The sequence below is a fragment of the Carcharhinus amblyrhynchos genome, unplaced genomic scaffold, assembly GCF_965287045.1.
Source record: "Carcharhinus amblyrhynchos unplaced genomic scaffold, sCarAmb.v2.hapA scaffold_50, whole genome shotgun sequence".
NCBI classification, from domain to species: Eukaryota; Metazoa; Chordata; class Chondrichthyes; order Carcharhiniformes; family Carcharhinidae; genus Carcharhinus; species Carcharhinus amblyrhynchos.
The window spans coordinates 2,359,837-2,381,934 of record NW_027649791.1 but is presented as its reverse complement, the minus strand read 5'-3'; the positions used below and the strand labels follow the sequence as shown (position 1 = coordinate 2,381,934).

Below are 22,098 nucleotides of genomic sequence, written 5' to 3'. Positions count from 1 at the left end.
GGCTTGGAGGGTTGAAGGGCTTGTTCCTGTGCTGCAATTTTCTTTGTTCTTTGTCTCCTACCACTAAGCCAATTATGTAATTACCCTCTATCCCATTAGTCTTTTTAATAAGTCTCCCATTGTTGTGCAATGCTCCCAGCCCATGTGAGGATGCCTTTAAATGGGTGCTGTGACTGACTGCCACTTCATGGCTTGATGCCTTTTTCCACCTCTTGGACATCCTTACCTGGGATCATGGTTGGGTGCACTGCTCACCTTTCTTGTAGGTTGTTGGCTGACTTCCTGCCGGTGGCAGCTAATCGGTTAATACATGCTTTATTTGGTGTTTTTAAAAGGTGAGCTGAACACTTCCAAGTCAGACTCTGGCCCGCCCCCCCTCCTCCCCCTGGCCAAAGAATGTAAAGTTCACTCTGGCTACATAGAGAATTGTTTGGCAGTTAACTATTGCAGAATGCAACACGTCTAGGAAGGAGGGCAGGTGGAGAAGTTGTACTAGTTAAGATAACATGATGGTAATAGGAAGAAAAGAATGTAATGAGCTCAAAGATAGATATGGAATTCAAATGAATTGAGTTAAAAGGGATCCATCGCCCTTCCAGAAGAATATTTTTGCCCAAATAATAGGTAATTGGAGGAATAAATATGTAAGAAAATCTATGAGAAGTGAATTAGACTTGGAATATAAATTGTGGAAGGTTCAGCTACCCCTGATAAACCAGCAGGATAAAAGAGTGGAGGGGAACGAGGGAATGAAGTTTTTCTGATGTACACAGGACTATCTCCTCATTCAGGATGTGAGGTGTCTAAAAAGAAAATAATCTTGCAGAAGGTGCTGTGTTTTAACTCAATAGGGAATTCTGAGTTCACAGTTTGATTGTTTAAAAAGGCTATTAAAGGATTAGCTGTCTTTGTGGGGTTGGAATAGAAGTTCACTTTTGTAAGAAATTAACCGCTTGAGATTCTAGACGAATTTTACGAATGGGAGTGTTTTTGAGTGGAAGCTGGAATCTTATACTGTTAAAAGTTTACTTTTCCATTTCCATATGACTCCGTGTTTGCCTCATGGAGAATACTGGGTGAGTAGCGTGGGGAGTATGAGGCAGTGGAGGGTGGTTGGTGGCATGAGTTGGCTTTGGTTTGGCATGAGAGCATGAAGGGGCGTGGGATTAGGTGGGCAATGAGGAGTGAAGTCCTAACAACTTCTGAAACAACTGGGACAAAGTCTCAGAACCAGGGTGTCTGACCAGCCTGTCTTGGCACTCGCCCATCCCCCTGAAGCCTACTCTCTGCTTCTGGGATCAGAGCCCTCTCAAGTGAAAATTGGGGTACTTCTTATTGACGTGAGTCAGGAAATTTCTCAATGTGAGTTACTAGTAGCAAAACTCTGGTCCTGGAGTAATATCAACTATACCATGAAGCAAAAGGTAACACATCGTGTTAAAGTAACTTGCCATTGAGGCAATGCAGCTAATTATTTTTGTTTTAGACAGCCAAAATTTTCCTGCAGCCAGTTACCAACAGACACAGTCATTAACACGTAGCCTTATTCACAGATAATATCTAAAGATGAATCTCTGTTCAGAAATAAAAGGGACACTCTCCAATTCTCTTCAAACCTTTCTTCCGAACCACACAATAGTAGTTTGCTTCTACACTATTCAGATCCATGCCCGCTCTCTGTAACAGCAATGTAACTAATTTCACTTGCCAACTCTTGTGATCATGTATCGTTTTTCTCTCCAAGCACTTATCGAATTTCCTTTTGAAAGCCACAACTGAATTTGCCTCCACCACCAATGCCACATTGTAACCACTTACCAGGTGAAAAAGATTTTTCTCATGTCAACTTCGTACTGTTTACCAATCACTTTGACCCAGTGTCCTCTGGTTCCTGATCTTTCTGCCAATGGGAAGAGTTTCTCTCAATCAGCTGTGTCTAGACCCCTCATGATTTTGAACACTTCTCCCAAATCTCCCCTCAGCTTTTCCAATCTATCCATGAAATTTCTTATCCCGAGAAACATTGTCATGAATCTTTTCTGCATCCTTTTTTCTGCTGTCACGCCCATCCTTCAGTGTGATGTACGCTGAATTGGGCACAATACTCCAGTTGAGGTCAATCCGTCATCATTTCCGTGTTTTTGTAAACTGTGTCTGTTTATAAAGGCCAGAATCCCTTTTCACCATTTCTCAAGTTGTTCTGCCATGATCAATGATACGTGCTGAATAGTACCCATTACCTCACATTGAAGACCTATTTGCATGATTGGCATGAGGCCAAAGCCTGAGTCAGGCTTACTTGCAGATGAATGTGGATAAGAAATCATAGAATCCCTACAGTGCAGAAGAGGCCAATTGGCCCATCAATTCTGCACTGACTCTGATTATCTTACCCAGATCCTCTGCCCTGCCCGCTGCCCATAACCCCACATATTTCCCATGGCGAATCCACCTAACCTACACATCTTGGGACACCTAAGGGACAATTTAGCACAGCCAATCCACTTAACCTTCACCAAAGTAACATTCGCGCCACACAAATGCCAGGCAATGACCATCACCAATAAGAGACATTCTAACCACCTACCCCCTTGACATTCAATGGTGTTACCATCACTGAATTCCTCACAGTCAGCATCCTTGGGGTTACCATTGATTAGAAATTGGACTTGCCACATAAACAGTGATTACATGAGCAGGTCAGAGGCTAGGAATACTGCAGTGTGTAACTCGCCCCTTAACTCCTCAAAGCCTGTCCACCATCTGTGTGGCACTAGTTAGGAATGTGATGGAATACTCCCCACTTGCCTGGAGGGGTGCATCTCCAACAACACTCAAGAAGCTTGACATCATCTAGGACAAAGCAGCCTGCTTGATTGGCACCACATCTACAAACACCCACTCCCTCCACCACCAATGCTCAATGGCAGCACTGAGTACTGTCTATAAGAGGCACTGCAGCAATTCACCAAAGATCCTTGCAGATACATAGAAACACCACCACCTGCAAGTTCCCCTCCAAGCCATTCACCGTCCTGACTTGGAAATATATCACCGTTACTTTGCAATGGCTGGGTCAAAATCCTGGGATTTCCGCTCTGACGGCATTGTGGGTCAACCCACAGCACGTGGGCTGCAGAGTTTCAAGAAGGTAACTCACCACCACCTTCTCAAGGGATGGGCAATAAATGCTGGCTAGCCAGTGATGCCCATGTCCCACGAATGAATAAAAAAAAAAGCTGCACGTCTTTGGAGTGTGGGAGGATATCGGAGGAGCCGGGGAAACTCGTTCAGACTCAGGGAGAACATGCAAACTCCACACAATCACCCGAGTGCCTGGCATCATGAGGCAGCCCTCCTGACAATTGAAATACACAAAAGCTTGTTCAGGTACTAAAAATTTGCATTAGGTATTACATCTTCTCCTGCACTTTTTCAAAGGGCAGTGGATCAGATTCTGAGTGGACTGAACAGAGTCCAGTGCTATCTGGATGATCCTAGTCTCTGGAAGGGATGAAGAGAAACACCTTGAAAACTTGGATGCCACTCGCCAGAGATTGGAAGACTATGGTCTGAGAGTCCATATGGACAAGTCTGAGTTCTTCTAATCCTCCGTTGAGTATTTGGGACATATGATTGATGGCACTGGCCTTCACAAACCTCCTTCTAAGGCCGTTACAGAGGCATTTGTACCTCAGAATATTAACCCAGTTATGTTTCTTCTGAGGATGTTGAATTATTATGGAAGATTTGCCCCAAACTTGGCAATGATTGATAACCTCTTTGTGCCAGAACAAAATGTGGAAGTGGTCAGACCAATGTGATACCGCCTTCATAGAAACATCTGATAGGAATTAATAGCAGGGAGTAGGCAATTCAGCTTCTCAAGCCCACTCTTCTATTTAATATGATCATGGCTGATTTTATCCTAATCTCAACTTATTCTGCTTTTCATCAGAAACATTACTATTTCTTGATTCTGTGGATTGATTCTGCCTCCACTACGCTCTGAGTCAGTGACTTCTACAGATACACGACCCTCGGAGAGAAGTAGTCTTGAATCTACCTCCTCTCACTATGTTATCTATAACCTCTTGTTCTAGACTTCATGTAAGCCAAAGAACATAGAACATAGAACATTACAGCGCAGAACAGGCCCTTCGGCCCACGATGTTGCGCCGACCAGTTACAAAAACAATGACCCACTAGCCTATACCAATCCCTTTTCGTCCATAAACCTATCCAGAGATCTCTTAAACGCCCCCAAACTAGACGCATTTACAACTGCAGCAGGCAGGGCATTCCAATCCCTCACCACCCGCTGGGTAAAGAACCTACCCCTGACATCCGTCCTGTAGCTACCCCCCCTTAATTTAAAGCCATGCCCCCTCGTGCTAGCTTTCTCCATCCGAGGAAAAAGGCTATCACTATCCACCCTATCTAAACCTCTAATCATCTTATATGTTTCAATAAGAGAAGTGTTACTTCATTCTGACACTCTCACACACTTTGATCCTACTTTAACCTTACAGTTAGCTTGTAACACATTCCTTATGGTGTAGAAGCAGTGGTCTCCCACATCATGCCACTGTGTGAAGGAAGGCCCATTAGTTTGCTTCTTGAAATGTCCAGATTAAATGGGAAGCATTTCCAGAGTCATACAGGTTTGCAGCATGGAAACAGGCCCTTCGGCCCAACTTGTCCATGCCGCCCTTTCTTTTAACCCCGAAGCTAGTCCCAATTGCCAGCATTTGGCCCATACCCCTCTATACCCATCTTACCCATGTTACTGTCTGTTGTTGTTGTTGTTGTTGTAGTTCGTCCATTGTCATCGATGAGGACCTTGACACCATTAGTCATTTTGAGGCTGGTTGCGGTGTGTCCGAAGATGACTGATCAGGCCAATTCGGGCACGGAATGTCCTGGCACATATTGGACAGACGTGTGTATGTATTGTAGTTGTTGCGCTGGTGCTTCTGGATTTGAGCAGCTCATGCTTAAGTTTTGCTTCAGCAATGCACTTTGCTTTGTAAGCTTGACAGCCGTTGTGAATGGGGCAGTGCCAGGTAGGGCGGTTTTGTGCCAGTGTTTCCCAGGCAGTTGTACCTATGTTCAGTGACTTCAGGGAGGTCTTGAGAGTGTCTTTGAAACATTTTTTCTGCTCTCCATGTGAGCATTTTCCAGCAGAGAGCTCCCCAAAAAGGAGCTGCTTGGGTATGTGCTTGTCTGACATACGGATAACATGACCTGCCCACCGGGTCTGTGCTCTCATCAGCAGTGTGTGGCCTGATGGTAGACTTGCTCTGGACAGAACTTCAGTATCTGGTACTTTATCTTGCTTTCTGATGCGTAATATTCTGTGAAGACAAGTCATGTGGAAATGATTGAGCTGTCTTGCATGCCTTTGATACACAGCCCACATTTCACAGGCATACAGGAGGGTAGTGAGTACCGCGGTGCTGTAGACCTTCAGTTTTGTTGCTGGGCTGATTCCTCAACGTTCCCATACAGTGGAGCACAGTCTACCGAAAGCAGAACTTGCCTTTGCTATTCTACAGTTAACTTCTGTGTCAATAGTCACTGCTTGGGAGAGGGTGCTGCCAAGATAAGTGAACTGGTCCACTGCCTGTAGTTTCTACCCTTTGATTGTGATTATGGGTTCTGTGTACGGTGCATGAGGAGCAGGCTGGTGCATAATTTCGGACTTTTTAATGTTGATGGTGAGTCCAAAGTTGTCATAAGCCATGGAAAATTTGTCCATGCTGACTTGTATCTCTGGCTCTGAGCCAGTTTACAGGGCACAGTCATCGGCAAAGAGGAAATCTCTCCGAACAGTCTCCTTCACTTTGGTAATAGCTTGAAGTCTCGTCAGGTTGAAGAGCCTCCCATCCACTCTGTACTTGAGGCTGATTCCAGCAACACTGTCCTGGAAGGCATCATTCAGCATGGCAGTAAACATCATGCTGAACAGTGTGGGTGCGAGCATATAGCCCTGTTTGATGCCATTGGTGACTGGGAATGCCTCAGAGGATTCTCCGCCATCCAGTACTCTAGTCATCATGCTATCATGGAACTGGCATACCATCTGAATGAGTTTGGGGGGGTGGGGGTGGTGGGGCAGCTGAACTTTGACATGATCCTCCACAGGCCTTGTTGACTTACAGCATCAAAGGCTTTCGTGAGGTAAACAGAGGTTGTGTAGAGCTTGCAATTCTGCTCCTGACACTTCACCTGAAGTTGGCGCGCAGCAAAAATCATGTCAATAATCCCGTGATCTTTGTGGAAGCCACACTGTGACTCTGGAAGCAGGCCCAGCTCCAGATGAGTGACCAGATGGTTTAGCAGGACTCTTGTGAGGGTTTTTCCTGTGATGGAGAGCAGCGAGATTCCTCAGTGGTTGTCATATATTTGCCGATTGCCCTTCCTCTTGTAGAGGTGTACAATGGAAGCATCTTTAAGTTCCTGAGGAATGGATCCTTGCTTCCAAAGGGACTGGAACAACTTGGTGAGCTTCTCTAAGTACAGGACCAGCAGCTTTATAGATCTCTGCGGGTATGGCATCTGCCCCTGGGGCTTTGCCACTGGATAGCTGGCTGACAGCTTTCGTGACTTTGGCTACTACTGGCGGGCCATTCATGGCACTGTTGATACCAACCTGGGGAATCCTGTCTATTGCCTCATCATTAATAGATGACGATCAGTTGAGGACGGCTTCAAAGTGTTCAGCCCATCTCTGCAGGATCTGAGCCTTCTCTGTAATGAGAGTTGTACCATCTGTACTCGAGGGGGGAACTCCTGAGAGATTGAGGTCCGTAGAGAGTGTTGAGGGCTTCATAGAACCGTTTCAAGTCGTTTCTGTCAGCATATCCCTGTATTCCATCTGCCTTGGCGCTCAGCCAGGCATCCTGCATTTTACACAGTTTATTGTGGACTGTCCTGCGAGCACTGGTAAAAGCATTTTCCTTGGCAACTGATGATGGGTCGTTCTGACAGGCCCGATGAAGACAGTGCTTTTCAACAAGTAGAGCCTGTATCTCTCCTCATCATTCTCATTGAACCAGTCATGCTGCTTGCGGGTAGAGGGCACAAGCATCTTCAGTGCAGATGTATGGACAGCATCCCTGAAACATTCCCAGTCATCCTCAGTGCTGCCTGCGAAGTGTATGTCAGCAAGCTTGATTTCTAAGTCTTTGGCCAGTGCTGAAGCTATGCTGGGGTTCTTTAGCTTGGGCACATTGATTCTTTTCATAACCTTGCTTCCATGTGGTCGCCTCTTGGGTCTGATGCGGAGCCTCACTTTGGAGACAATGAGCCTGTGATCTGTCCAGCAGTCAGCACCACACATGGCCTTGGTCACTCTGACATCCTGCCTGTCTTTTCTCCTGACAATGACATAGTCGATAAAATGCCAATGCTTAGAGCGGGGGTGCATCCAGGAGGTCTTGTTATGGGTAGGCAGATGAAAGGTTGTGTTGGTGATGAGGAGGTCGTATGCTGCACAGGTCTTCATTAAGAGTAACTGTCTAAATGCCTTTTAAAAGACAAAATTGTACCTGCCTCTACGATTACCTCTGGCAGTTTGTTCCAGACACTCGTCAACCTCTGTGTGAAAAAACTGCCTCTCTGGACACTTCTTTGTATCTCTCCCTTCTCACTTTAAACCTATGCCCTCTAGTTTTAGACACTCCTACCTTTGGAAAAAGATATTGATTATCTAGCTGATCTATGCCACTCGTTATTTTATAGACCTATATTAGATCACTCCTCAGCCTTCTATGCTGCAGAGAAAAAAATCCCAATCTATTCAGCCTCTCCTTGTAACTCAAAGCATCAAGTCTCAGAAGCATCCTAGTAAATCTTTTCTTTTTAGCTCAATAATATCCTTTCTATAATAGAGTGACCAGAACTGTACACAGTATTCCAAATGTGGCCTTACCAATGTCTTGTACAACTTCAACAAGACATCCCATACAATGTTCTGACCAATGAAACCAAGTATGCTGAATGCCTTCTTCACCACTGTGTCCAGCTGTGACTCCACTTTCGAGGAACAATGAACATGTATCCCTAGAGTAAAGAATTAGTTCCTGTACGGGGAAAGTTTACATTGTTGACAGACCGTACCATCCATTCACTACCCTTTTTGGGCCACATGTGGGAATTCCTTCACTGACAGCAAGTTGGATGCAAAGATGGGCAGTGCTCTTGTCTGCACACACTTACATTATCAAGTACTGACAATCAAGTCTACATGGTAATATGGATGGACTTTCAAGATTGTCACTACCAGGCAGTTCATCAGCCTGCTCGAGGAGGAATATCTTCAACTTTGAACAAGTATACAACACACCTGTCACTTCTAGACAAGTACGAAAGCACACTTGGAGCAATCCTGTGCTCTCAGAAGTGATGGGTCTGGTTTTATGAGGAGAGACTTTGGAATCTGAAATCCTACTACTGAAGAACAGAGTTGCCAGTACAATTAAGATTAATTGTACAGGGGCTTGGAGTGACCATCCACCACCACAGACAACACAGGACAGAAAGAGAAAATCTCAGCAGATCTGACAGCATCTTTGGAGAAAGAATAGAGCCAACGTTTCGAGTCTAGATGACCCTTCATCAGAGCTCAAGAGCCCTGGAAGTAGGATGAGATTTCTACCCTTGTCGGGGGTCGGGGGGGCGGAATAGAGCAGTAGGGGCTGGATATACCAGCAGTGATAGGTGGAGGCAATTAGAAACCACTCCTTAGCCTCCACCTATCGCTGACCCTGTATCCAGCCCCTTATCTTTGCACAGGAAGAATGTGTTCTGGCTCTCTTCAATTTCCATTCAGTTCAGACCACCAGAAACAACTGCTCACTATTTCCTTCATGCAGATGAATCCACAGTGGCCTCAGGTAGCTTCTCCAACATCCATTTCCTCAGTTAAAAACTAATTCCTGCAGATGCTGAAATCTGAAGCAAAAACAGAAAATGGGGCTGGATACAGGGTCAGCGATAGGTGGAGGCTAGGGAGTGGTTGACAAAGACAACATGGTCAAAGAGAATGTAAATGCAATGTAAATCTAAGCCTACCCCACAAGGATATAAAGCTCATCCTATTTCCAGTTCTCTTTGGCTCTGACAAACGGTCACCCAGACCCCATAATGTAAGTGTCTTGATAATGTAAGTGTCTGGAGAGAGAATAGGGCTAACATTTCAATGTTAGCCCTATTCTCTCTCCACAGATGCTGTCAAGCGTGCTAAGATTTTCCATCATTTTCTGCTTTTGCTTCAGATTTCAGCATCTGCAGGAATTAGTTTTTAACTGAGGAAATGGATGTTGGAGAAGCTACCTGAGGCCACTGTGGATTCATCTGCATGAAGGAAATAGTGAGCAGTTATTTCTGGTGGTCTAAACTGAATGGAAATTGAAGAGAGCCAGAACACATTCTTCCTATGCAAAGATAAGAAACCTGCCAGTCTTAGCACTGCTGTGTCCGTGAGAGTGGTCTGAAGAGGCTTGGCAATGTGTGCATGGGGATTTTGTAAGACCCTTCTAAGGACATATGTTCTCAGTAATAGTTGATGCTCATACCGAATGGCCAGAGATTGCTGTGATGACATCTACCTCGTCTGAGAAGACTATTGAGAGGTTCGGAGAAGTATTTGGCCACTTTGGATTTCCTGAACAGCTGATAAGTGACAAAGGACCTCAATTTGTCTTGCAGGAATTTGAGAACTTCCTACAAGAAAACGGTATTCAACACATTTCCACACCATATCACCCTGATGCTAATGGACTCGCAGAACATTTCATCCGAACCTTGAGACACACTTTGAAAGCAACCAAGGAACAAGTTTCACTTATTGTGGGCCTTAACAAATTCTTGCTGGTCTACCACAATAAGGAGATTGTGCAACAGCAAAAACAAACAGAAGTGGAATGGTGGGAAGGCAGAATACAGAATTTCCCACCAAAGACAAGAAGTTTTAGCTTAGAACTATTCTACAGGGGAGAAATGTGTTCTTGCCACTGTCCTTGCATAGACTGGACCTGTCTCTTACACTGTCCACACCAGAGATGCCATTATCTGGAGGAGACATGCAGTTCACTTATTGGCTGGAAGAACTAAATCACCAAATCTGGAGCCTGTTGAAAATTTAGGATCAGAATTAGAAAGCCCTGATTAGAACCTTTTTACAACCCCTATACTATCAGACACTACTGAGGAAAGCAACACCTCACCCTCTGTTCAGACGCAGAGACAACCACTAGTTTCAATGTCAATGCTGGTTAAACCAACCACTAATGACATCAGTGGAAAGTTGATATCAGAGGTTCCCAGCAGTGTGAGGAAGAAGATCGGAGATGTTCGCCATCAACTGTTCTGAGAGTGACTATCTCCAGACTTACTAATAGTGACTGACTTATTGACTATTGCCCATATTCAATTTGTTTTGAACGTGTGGGGACGTTCAGTTTAAGAGGGAAGGAAATATTGCATACTTGTATTTATTTCTATTGGCCCACTGGAGCTATGTTGTATTAAAGTAGCACCAGAAGTGAGGTTAAAAAACCTAACGTGGGAAACAGAGAAGCAGCAGCAATGCAAGAGATCACACACCATTCATAAAACTCTGTTTTTAACCAAAGTCTGTCCTGCTTCTCCAATGATGTGGAGATGCCGGCGTTGGACTGGGGTAAACACAGTAAAAAGTCTGACAACACCAGGTTTAAGTCCAACCGATTTATTTGATAGTAAACTCACAAGCTTTTGAGGTTAAGCTCTTCTTCAGTTGAGTATGAAGAAACTCGAGTGCTGGAGTAGGAATAGGGCAAAAAGAACTCAAAGATCCAGTCAATGGCTAGATTTTGAACTTATATTTCAGTGATCACTTCCCTGCACTTTGGAATTACATTCTAGATCCCAGCTACCTTGCTCTATTTGTCTACTTGAAAGCCATTTGCTTTCAAGTAGACAAATAGACAAGTAGACAAGTAGCCATTTGCTTTCAAGTGCATTTTCTGTTAGTTTTCCCTAAAGTCGCGTTCAAAATGCACAATTCACCCTGCAGCAAAGAAACACCTTGTGATTTGTTGCAATATGAATTTTATCTAATGCCAGTGCTTATAGCCAAAAAGTTGACCTTGTCTGTTGGTTGTATTCTTTTCAGTAAATGGTATATCCTCATAGGATTGTATCCATTTCACGACACATCAGCAGAAATTAAAAGACAGATTTCTAAAGGATACAAAATCGAAATAAAATTAACACCAATTATGGGGGCGATTTTCCCAGAAAGAAACTAAGTGCCCAACCGGGCAGACGTTTCCTGCCTGTTTTTTGGGCACACTTAGTTGAATGAATTTCTGGGATTCCGTGCTTCAATGAGTCCACTGGGGAATCACGCCGGGTTGGGGGGGTGGGGTGTGTGGCCACCACAGGCCTGATCTCACCTGAGAGGGTGACATTAGCGTGCTGAGTGGGCCACTGGACATGCACCCGATCTGTCAGTAGGAAGATCAGCCCCCCCCGCCATTGCTGGCCTTCCAATGTCTCCCCCGGCACCATCCCCCTCCCCGATTTTCCCCCGTCGATCACACCTATCCCCTTTGGGAAATAGCTTTAATTCTTGCTGGTGGGAACTGCTCCTGGCGGTGGGGTTGGAGGTGTGCTGGGGAAAACCCCAGATGATACTGTCCTGGGCTTGCTAATGACTTGGAAATTCAGATTTGAATATTGTAATCAGCCTCGCACTGATTTTTGGTGCAATATATTTTTTTAAAAATGGCCTGGGGAAAGTCACGACTGGCTGGATACCAGTTGTGAATCCTGCGCTACGTTTCCTGGCCAGCTGCACTATTCGAGCAGCAGGCTAAGAAAATCGCACCCATATTTCTAAAATGGGGGCATATTTCTATAGTCATCTTTGTAACTTTCCAACAAATGTTTGGTAGAAATGTTCCGAGATTATACAATACTTTAATACACTGCCAGCATTTTACATCAAGTCTTCACTTCCTTCAGTACGAAGGGTCAGCCTTTATGACAAAGTACTGCATAAACCTCCCATTTGTTTACAAACCCAGATGCAATGACATCAGTTATGTGAAGAAAATGAGCTTTCTGAACATATTTTAGATTACATAATATTTGTTTTTCATTCTGATTTAACCAAGTTGAAATATTGCACAACAAGGAAAATTGCAGAAGTTTAAATGCACCAACGTTTGAATTCTTTCAGTTCAGGATGTTGCATACGAACATATGAATTTGGAGCAGGAGTAGGCCACGGCTCTTCGAGCCTGCTCTGCCATTCCACGAGATCATGGCTGACCCTCGACTCCATGCCTCATGGAGTTACACAGAGGGCTGGATTTTCTTGTGTACTAAATACCTGGAGATATGCACAAAATGACCATAAAGACCTGGAGATGAGGATCGAATGTTCAGAAGCCTATGGGATTATAATCGTGGTGACAGTGGCAGTGTTGATGTGAGATTGGTTGAGAAAGTAGTGCAGAATGGCTGATTTTTCAGATTGGAAAGAATACACAGTTGTGTACCATCAGGTTGGCCTTAGAACCATTGCTCTTTGATATATCTTAATGGCCTGAACTTGGATATAGAGAGAATGATCTCAAAATTTGCATGATACTCAGATGATGAGAAGGATATTAATAGCCTTTAGGAGGGATTAAAAAACTGGTGAGAAGAGCAGTTACATGGCAGATAAAGTATGATCGATTAAATAAAGAGAGGCAGTGGAATTTTAAAGATGGTGGTGCAACAGACCTGAGGGTGTGTGTACATAAATCATTGACGGTGGCACGACAAGTTGATAAGGCTGTTAAAGCATTTGTGAGCCTTTGCTTTATCAATAGATACAAAGAAAGCCCAAGCAAGGAAGTTATCGGAAAATTTTAGTTCAGCCTCCATTCTTGGCACCTTACAGGACTAAGAGACTTCAGTTGGATGGAGAAATTGGGGTTGTTCTCCAAATAGAGAAGGTTAGAAGGAAATTTGATGAAGTCTTCAAAATTATGCAGATTTTGACAGAGAAAATGAGGAGAAACTACTGCGACTGGCAGAAGGATCAAAGAGTGTACTGAATTGTAGGGGAAAAAAAGACAAGCGTTTAAATAGGCACTGTTGTAATGTCAGAAAAACAGTAGCCAATTTGTGCATAACAGAGTTCCACAGATTATCTGTTTTGTCATATTGTTTGAGGGATAAATATTGGACTCTGCAGCTCTGAAACAGGATTTTTTATGTAGTCTTAAAGGGAAGACTTAAAATCTTTATCTAAAACTTGTGAGTACAGCACTCGTTAGTGTCTGTGAAGTAAAGCTTGAACTTCAGAGGCAAATGTGCTGCCACTGAGCTATGGCCACCACAACATCATGGTTTGCTGGTGTATGATGGAGTGCATAACTTTATGTATTGGTGTGGAGTCTGCACTCTCCTAGCAATTGCTTAATGGCATCAGGGTTTCATTGACATCTGATCCCCACTGTAGCACATCATGGACCTGGAACTGTGACAGAATTTAGCAGTTCCTGGAGGCAACAGACTAACTCATGTTCCGATGATTAATGTTAAAATCAAGGCCATTGTGATGATGAGAACCTCTACCCAATTGGCTGGCTAAAGCATTAACATTGTGGAAATATTTTCACTAATTAAATTTTACATAAGAGCTTCGATTAGCATCTATGTACATGAGATTAGCTGAAGTTTAATGTCACTGCAAAAATCTTCTGAATATAAACTCAACATTAAATGCCTTTCAAATCTGAGACCCGATTTTATATTCAAGCCAAACAGAGAGAATTAGAAGTCTTACCAGGCTGTAAAGGTGAGCATTGCAATATATAGTTTGCATGACTTTTCCTAACTCAGCAATGTTTGAGTTATAAGGAGAGACTGGATAGATGAGACTTTTTCTTCCTGGAGGGTAGGAGACTTAGAACATAGAACATAGAACATTACAGCGCAGAACAGGCCCTTCGGCCCACGATGTTGCACCGACCAGGTTTTTTAAAAAAAAACACTGACCCACTAATCTAAACCAATCCCTTTTCGTCCATAAACCTATCCACAAATCTCTTAAACGCCCCCAAACTAGGCACATTTACAACCGCAGCAGGCAGGGCATTCCAATCCCTCACCACCCTCTGGGTAAAGAACCTACCCCTGACATTCGTCCTATAACTACCACCCCTTAATTTAAAGCCATGCCCCCTCGTGCTAGCATTCTCCATCCGAGGAAAAAGGCTATCACTATCCACCCTATCTAAACCTCTAATCATCTTATATGTTTCAATAAGATCCCCTCTTAGCCTCCTTCTTTCCAGCGAAAACAACCCCAAATCCCTCAGTCTCTCCTCATATGACCTCCCCTCCATACCAGGCAACATCCTGGTAAACCTCCTCTGCACCCTCTCCAAAGCCTCTACGTCCTTCCTGTAATGTGGGGACCAGAACTGCACACAATACTCCAAGTGCGGTCGCACCAGAGTTGTGTACAGTTGCAACATGACGCTGCGACTCCTAAATTCAATTCCCCTACCAATAAACGCCAAGACACCGTATGCCTTCTTAACTACCTTATCTACTTGATTCCCAACTTTCAGGGATCTATGTACACATACACCTAGATCTCTCTGCTCCTCCACGCTATTCAAAGTCCTCCCGTTAGCCCTATACTGAACACATCTGTTACTCCTACCGAAATGAATTACCTCACACTTCTCCGCATTAAACTCCATCCGCCACCTCGCGGCCCAGCTCTGCAACCTGTCTAAGTCACCCTGCAAACTATGACACCCTTCCTCACAATCTACCACACCACCGACTTTGGTGTCATCAGCAAACTTACTAATCCACCCAACTATACCCTCATCCAGATCATTAATAAAAATTACAAACAGCAGTGGCCCCAAAACAGATCCCTGAGGCACACCGCTCGTAACCGAACTCCATGATGAATATTCACCATCAACCACCACCCTCTGTCTCCTATCTGCCAGCCAATTCCTGATCCAAGTACCTAGATTACCCCCAATTACTTAGAGGTGGTCTTGTAGAGATCTATAAAATAATGAAGGGCATAGGTCAGCTAGATAGTCAACACTTTTTCCTAAAAGTAGGGGAGTCTAAAATTAAAGGGCATAGATTTGAGGTGAGGGGGAGAGATACAAAAGTGTTCAGAGGGGCAATTTTTTCACACGAGGGTGATGAGTGTCTGGAACAAGCTTCCAGAGGTAGTAATAGAGGCGGGTACAATTTTGTCTTTTAAAAAGCATTTAGACAGTTACATGGGTAAGATGGGTATAGAGGGATATGGGCCAAATGTGGGCAATTGGGATACCTTACTGGCTTTAAAAAACAAAGGGCGGCATGGATAAGTTGGGCCGAAGAGCCTATTTCCATGTTGTAAACCTCTGACTCTAATGCTGGTAATGGGAAAACCAATGACTTAGTGCTGCCCTGATGGAATGGGAATTGAGACAGTGCAGATCTCATCTCCTAGTACCCAGCTCTGGGAAAATGTCACCTACTGAGTTTGTGAATGCTGGAGGAAACTCAGGAATGAGTGAAAATAAGAACTCTAGAGGGGAGATGACAGTTCAAGCACATATTTAACCAACAGGGTCTTGTACTGCACAGCATTTCTTCCATTATTTAACACATTATTATCTGAATTCTGTGAGATTCCACATGTCAAATGCTTAATCAGTGTCTTTTTTTCAGCATCTGAGGAAAAGGAGGTTGTGAAGAGTCATTATGTGAAAATAATGGATGCATATGGCTGTTTGGGTGTTCTCCGTATGAAGAGTGGTAAGTGGATAGATGATCTTGTATAACCTCACTTGTCTAATGATACACAATTTGTCGAAACTAGAATCTTGCTAGATTTAGCAAGGACGTACCTGTTTTTATAAATTCAGGATCTATCTTCAAACCAAGTTCTGGATGGCACTTTTTGTGCCATGCTATTTAATTAGACCTATTTACTTGTGTTAGTGGAATTCCCAAGCCTGGTTGTGAAGAAGACACTGCAACTAGGATGCTTTGGTGCGGAAGGTTTATTGCTTGCACAGAGCTTACTTTCTCAGTCTAACACTGGCTGAATCTTTATTCTGTAAGAAGTCTCACAACACCAGGTTACCTCTTACTTTGTTTACCCCAGTCCAACGCTGGCATCTCCACATCATGAATCTTTATATGCAGATCTGAGTATAATTAGCTAATCAAAACCCAAACCTATTTACCTTGTTACCTTAAACTGCCAGATATTTAACATCCATCAACAGAACCTATGAGATAATAAGTTTGCTCTTCCACATAGCACTGAAAATTTCACTTTTTCAAATATACATCCAATCCTATATATTTAATATTAATGTTGAATATGCTTCCAATATTCCTTCAGGTAGTGCAATCCAGATAGAGATAATTCTATGCACAAACCAAATTTTTTACCTCAACCTTATTGTTTTGCTAATTATCTTAAATTTATGTGCTCTGGTTACTGAACTTCCTGCTTTTAGGAGCAATTTCCTATGACTTACATTATTGAGGCAGGTAGCGCAAGTGAGGAAATATCCTGTCTTAGTTTGAAGAGCCCCATTAGACCCAATTTTTGCTCTCAGGAGACAAGGGCAAGGTCAGGTTAGGCATAATGATTCAGCAAACAGACCACAAAGTGGGCAGGTACTGAGACAGGTTGGCAAGAAGTCCCATCTCTGATATCTTGGACTTAAAACACTGTTAGGCCTGGTAGCTCTCATTATCTCACACTTCCATCCATTCCCTTGCCACCTGCATAGCTATCATGGACAGACCTCAGGAGCCATGTTGAGATGAAACAACCTGACAATCGTCAACTCTGACATAGTTCTCACTCCTACACACCTAATTGTGAATAAAACTCCCATTCAAGAAACCTATTCAAACTTTTAAATCTCTTCATGTTGTTAATCTCTCATAAAAGCAAACTTCTTATTTCGACCCCGCAGCAAAGATTCTTAAATAAGATCATTAAACTGTCAATCAAACTATGAATTCAGAATCCCTTACTGAAATAATTTTAGCTTCTAAAACTCACTCTTAAAACTGGTACAGTACAGCACAATCAATTCACCATATAAAAATAAAGAAAACCAACACTCGGTTGAACTAACACAATACTTCCACATAAAAGACAAGTAAACAAGTAACAGGATAGGGAGAAAAAGGACAAATGCTGTAAAGAAATGGGGAAAAAGGTGCACACCTTCACACACACTACTTTGGGACAGTGCTGCATACAATACGGAAAGCCTGGTCAGAGTAAATCTGACATTATGGAACCTGTATATTTAAGATATGGGCCCCATACTTTTTGAAATGAGTCTGATTTAGATCAAAGGATACAAGTTAGAAATTCCATTGGAATACACTCCATAATAAATTTGTGCTAATTCTGTACAGACGGTGCCTTATCGTCAATCCAAGAGCGTAAATATTTTTCCCAGCTGCCCACATTAGAATATTATACAACCTTTTCTCAATGACCTTAATTATGCATTTGATGGAAGCACAAGAATCAAAAACCATCTCCTGGATCATATTAAATATTTATTGCAACTCTTTAAGTATGCCCAATCAATTACAAGACCAGACACTGTGGGGTCAACTTTACCCACTGGCCAATGGGTGGGGCAAGCCAGTAAGATCATGACAGAATTGAGAAATCAGGGTCATGCCCAATTTCTTGCGATCTTACTGGCATCGGATATCCGGCAAGATCAGCCTCGAGCCCACTTCCGGCGCAAGGCTGAATAAATTATTTGTTAAATTTCAACATCATTTACATGGAATTAGCGAGCCTGGCATGTATTGTATGGGCTCACTTGCCTCTGTGGCCTTGCTGGGAGAGGTTCTTTCTGGTGAGAATCACAGCTGGTTGCCATCAATGGGAACCAGACGTGGTGGGGCTTCACCAGTACAACCAGAGTTTATTGTGGCACCCCGTCTTCCACCAGGGGTGGTAGGGGGCGTTGGACGAGGTTTCCCCATGCACAGTGCCAACCTGGCAGTACCAGCCTGACATCCTGGCAGTACCAAGGAGGCAGGGCCTGAGAGGGGAAGGGCCTACTTAGGAGGGGTGGGGCTATTGGTGATACTGGTCTGATTGGTGATACTGGAGGGACCGTTACACACTCTGCTTTGCAATCGGTGAGAGGTGCTTGGGGCTGACATGAGGGTGGTGTCGGGCTGTCAATTGGGCATAGGGCGGGGGCCTGCTGTCACTCAGCCTTGTGATTGGCGGGGGGGGGGAAGGAGGGAATTGGTTCAGGTGTGCGGGAGAGTTATTGCAGGGTCAAGTGGGTGGAGGGTTTGCGATAGGTCACGGGCCCCTGCGGTTGCTGGGTGTGGCCTGCTTCAGGCCATGGAAGCAAGCGGAGAGCAGCAGAGGCTGAATGACGGTGGCTCTGCTAGAGACCTACGCATGTGCAATGGTGCACTTTACTGCTCTCAGCCAGCATTCTGGCGAATTAGGCCATGCTCCTTCCCCCTACAGGCGAGAAACGACTTTTGAGGGTTTTCTTTTGCTCAAGGTGGATGAGATAGCAGATTTGGACTCACCCAAAAAATGATTCACAAACTCTCCTGTTTTCACGCTTGTCCTGGACTTAGAATTTCTTTTGTAAGATTGCCCCCAATGAGTATAATCTCCTATTGCTAATTTACACTTTTGGCAAAGTTGTATATGTTGGGCTTCATCTTGTGTCTTAAACTTGTTGTGATTTGCAATGATGAAAAATTCTTTAGTTGAGTCTCCTTCATTCTGTTATAGATTGAGATTTTATTTGCATTTTGTTAGGTACTGCCTCAGATCTTTTCCATCAGAATTCATCATGAGGTCCTTTTCCCAAATCCACAGAACCTCTTACGTATTCATAGAACCATATATCCTAGCATCCCTACAGCGCAGAAGGAGATGATTTATTTGTTATTAATTATTTATTATTATAATTTGGCCCAAATAAGTCTATAATCCTACCCAAGCCCTATCCCTGTAACCCCACGTATTTACCCTGTTAGTCTCCCTGATGCTGGAGACAGTTTAACAAGGCCAGTCAACCTAGTGCACACCTTTGGACTGTGTGAGGAAACTGGAGCACCTGGAGGAACCCCACACAGACACAGGGAGAATGTGCGAACTCCACACAGGCAGTCACCCAAGGCCAGAATTGAACCCAGGTCCCTGGCACTGTGAGGCAGCAGTGCTAAGCACTATGCCACCGACAATAAGGTCCTTTTTCCACCAAGGAAACCCTGGCATTAAGGTGCAGGGATGTTTCATTAAGAATAATGTGTCTCGAGGTTGTAAGCATCTAAAAACAAAATGTCTTTGGGTATCACATTGTTGACACAGTTGCTCAAAGGATAACAAGGAAATCCCCTCTATACAGGTGCCCCAGTCTTGAGTCCTCTATCCCTCCAAGTGTCAGAACCATGGTCCATGGAGGAATATCTGGGTTACCCTGTATGGGGAAAGAGAGCAGAAGCCAATATTTTTCCAAATCATGGACTACCTTCCACATTCTGAGTATTAATGATTATTGGATTCTACCGTTTGTCTGAGAAACAGCAGAAGTTTTAAAGAGTATTCAGACTGAGCAGCTTCAATATTGAGCCAAATGGAAGTGGAACCTCCTCTTATCAATTCTTGTATCAATCTGGGATTAGAGGCTAGCCAATTCAACTTTATATTCGACATACCAAGGGTCCTTTTGAACTTGGAAGTTGTAATTTGGCCAATTTTAAGCACAGACTCATTTTGTTCCACACGATCGAGCTAAAACCTCCACTAATTTAGTTCAGCACCTCAGCAGAAAGTAAAATTGGTAGCGCCTGTGGAGGATACAGCGACCGAGAAAATGCATTCATCTTAATCAGTGCTCTCCTACCCAGCCATGATATAGGTAGAGAGGATCAGTGATGTAAGTCCCACTTTACAGACAGTGTGCACGGCAGAACAGTGCTTAGCACTACTGCCTCACAGCACCAGGGACCCAGGTTCAATTCCAGCCTCGGGTGACTGTGTGGAGTTTGCACATTCTCCCCGTGTCTGCGTTTCCTCCGGGTGCTTTGGTTTCCTCTCTCCTTCCAAAGATGTGCGGGTTAGGTTGATTGGCCACGCTAAATTAACTCTTAGAGTCAGGGCGACTATCAGGGTAAAATATGTGGATTTACGGGGATAGGGCCTGGGTGGAAGTTTTGTCAGTGCAGGCTCATTGGGCTGAATGGCTTCCTTCTGCACTGTAGGGATTCTATGAGGAAGGGGGTGGAGTTTGAACTGAGAGGCGAATAGAAATACCCAAATAAGTAAACCTCGAAGGGGACCATCTGTAGGGGAAGGGTCCCACCCTGAACCTTCCTAATGGAATGGCCTCAGACTTAGCAACGTTTATTTTATAACCGGAGGAGGAACTGAACCACCCACGATGTCAATAATAGCAGGCCAGAGACTTTAGCTTTGACATGTCATCAGCATATAGCATAATTAATGCTGCTTTTCGCCACTAACTAATCCAAATACCAAAGGGTTCTGTCCAGTTGCCTCAGCTAAGTGCTCGATAGCTATGGCAAACAGCAATAGGGATAGTGGACAACCCTGCCTGGTCTCTGCTGAAAGCTAAAATGATTAGATCTATAATTCTTAGTGAGAACTGCTGCAAGCAGATTTTATAAAGCATTTGTATCTACTTAAACTACCTCCCCCCCATCCACTCACCCACCCCATCCCAAAATGTAGTAGCTGATAGAATAAATATTTCCGTTCCATCACCCAGTTAAACGTTTTCTCTAGATTTAATGAAATTGTCAGGCTATCTATTGATTGTTTTTGAGAAAGCTGAATGATGTTGAATAGCCTTCTGACATTCATAGACTCATTCAATCAGAGAATCCCAACAGTGCAGAAGGAGGCCATTCAGCCCATCGAGTCTGCACCGACAGCAATCCCATCCAGGCCCTATCCCCGTAACCCTATATAGTTACCCTGCTAATCCCTCTAACCTACGTATCTCTGGACACTAAGGTGCAATTTAGCATGGCCAATCAACCTAACCCGCACATCTTTGAACTGTGGGAGGAAAGCAGAGCACCCGGAGGAAACTCACACAGTCACGGGGAGAATATGCAAACTCTGCACAGGCAGTGACTGAGGCTGGAATTGAATGTGGAGGCCCCTGGAGCTGTGAGGCAGCAGTGCTAACCACTGTACCACCCTGCCACTGTGCTGTGCTGCCCTGCCACTGTGCCATCCTACCACTGTACCACCATGTTACCTGAATTTCAGCCTTTTATAAACTCGGTCTGATCACCCTGAATAATCAAGGGAAGAATTTTGTGTAGATGCAGTGCTAGTATTTTAGATAGTCATTTCACATCTAAATTTAAAAGTGAGACAGTTCTGTAGGATGCACACTCCTCTGGACTCTTGCCTGTCTTCAAAATCAGAGATATTTGCTTCTTTAAGTAATTGAGTCAACTGTCGTGCTTCAACTGAGTGGTTATGAATTCTAATCAGAGGTTCTATTAACTTGTCTTTGAATTCCTTAAAAAATTCAGTTCTAAAACTATCACGTATTGAAGTCTTATCAGACTGAAGCTGTCTCAAAATAGATAACACCCTTAGAAATGGGAGCATTTAAGGTTGATCTTTGGTGTTCAGAAATTGTTGGGCGTTCCAAAGAAGTGAAAAATAGTTTCACATGCATGAATGCATTGCCAGACTGATCAGTTTTATATCAATCAACATAAAAGCTTTTAAATGCCTTAAGCATCCAGTGCCCTTTGAATCCAGTGGAATGGAGACAGTCTGAGAGTATACTTCCTTTTTTGAAAGGAGAACTAAATATCTACTTGGTTTAAGTCAGCGAGGAGTCCAGTGCTGTTCAAATTGCACTAATTTCTTTCAGTAAGATTCTCACCATACTCTCCGTTTTGGCCAATTTTACTTTTAGCTGGTGCTATCGCTCCAGCAGCAAAGAACAAAGAACAATACAGCACAGCAAACAGGCCCTTAGGCCCTCCAAGCCTGCGCTGCTC

The 22,098-nt window shown here is 43.8% G+C and overlaps 1 protein-coding gene across 1 annotated transcript in view; it reads left to right on the top strand.

The window, feature by feature from the left end:
* Window positions 1–22,098, top strand: part of LOC145337476 (synaptojanin-2-like) — a 204,190-nt gene that overhangs the window by 18,117 nt on the left and 163,975 nt on the right. The window contains exon 2 of the mRNA XM_080182266.1: window positions 15,745–15,831. Coding sequence (XP_080038392.1) covers window positions 15,745–15,831 — 87 coding nt within the window. The remainder of the gene's footprint in view (window positions 1–15,744; window positions 15,832–22,098) is intronic.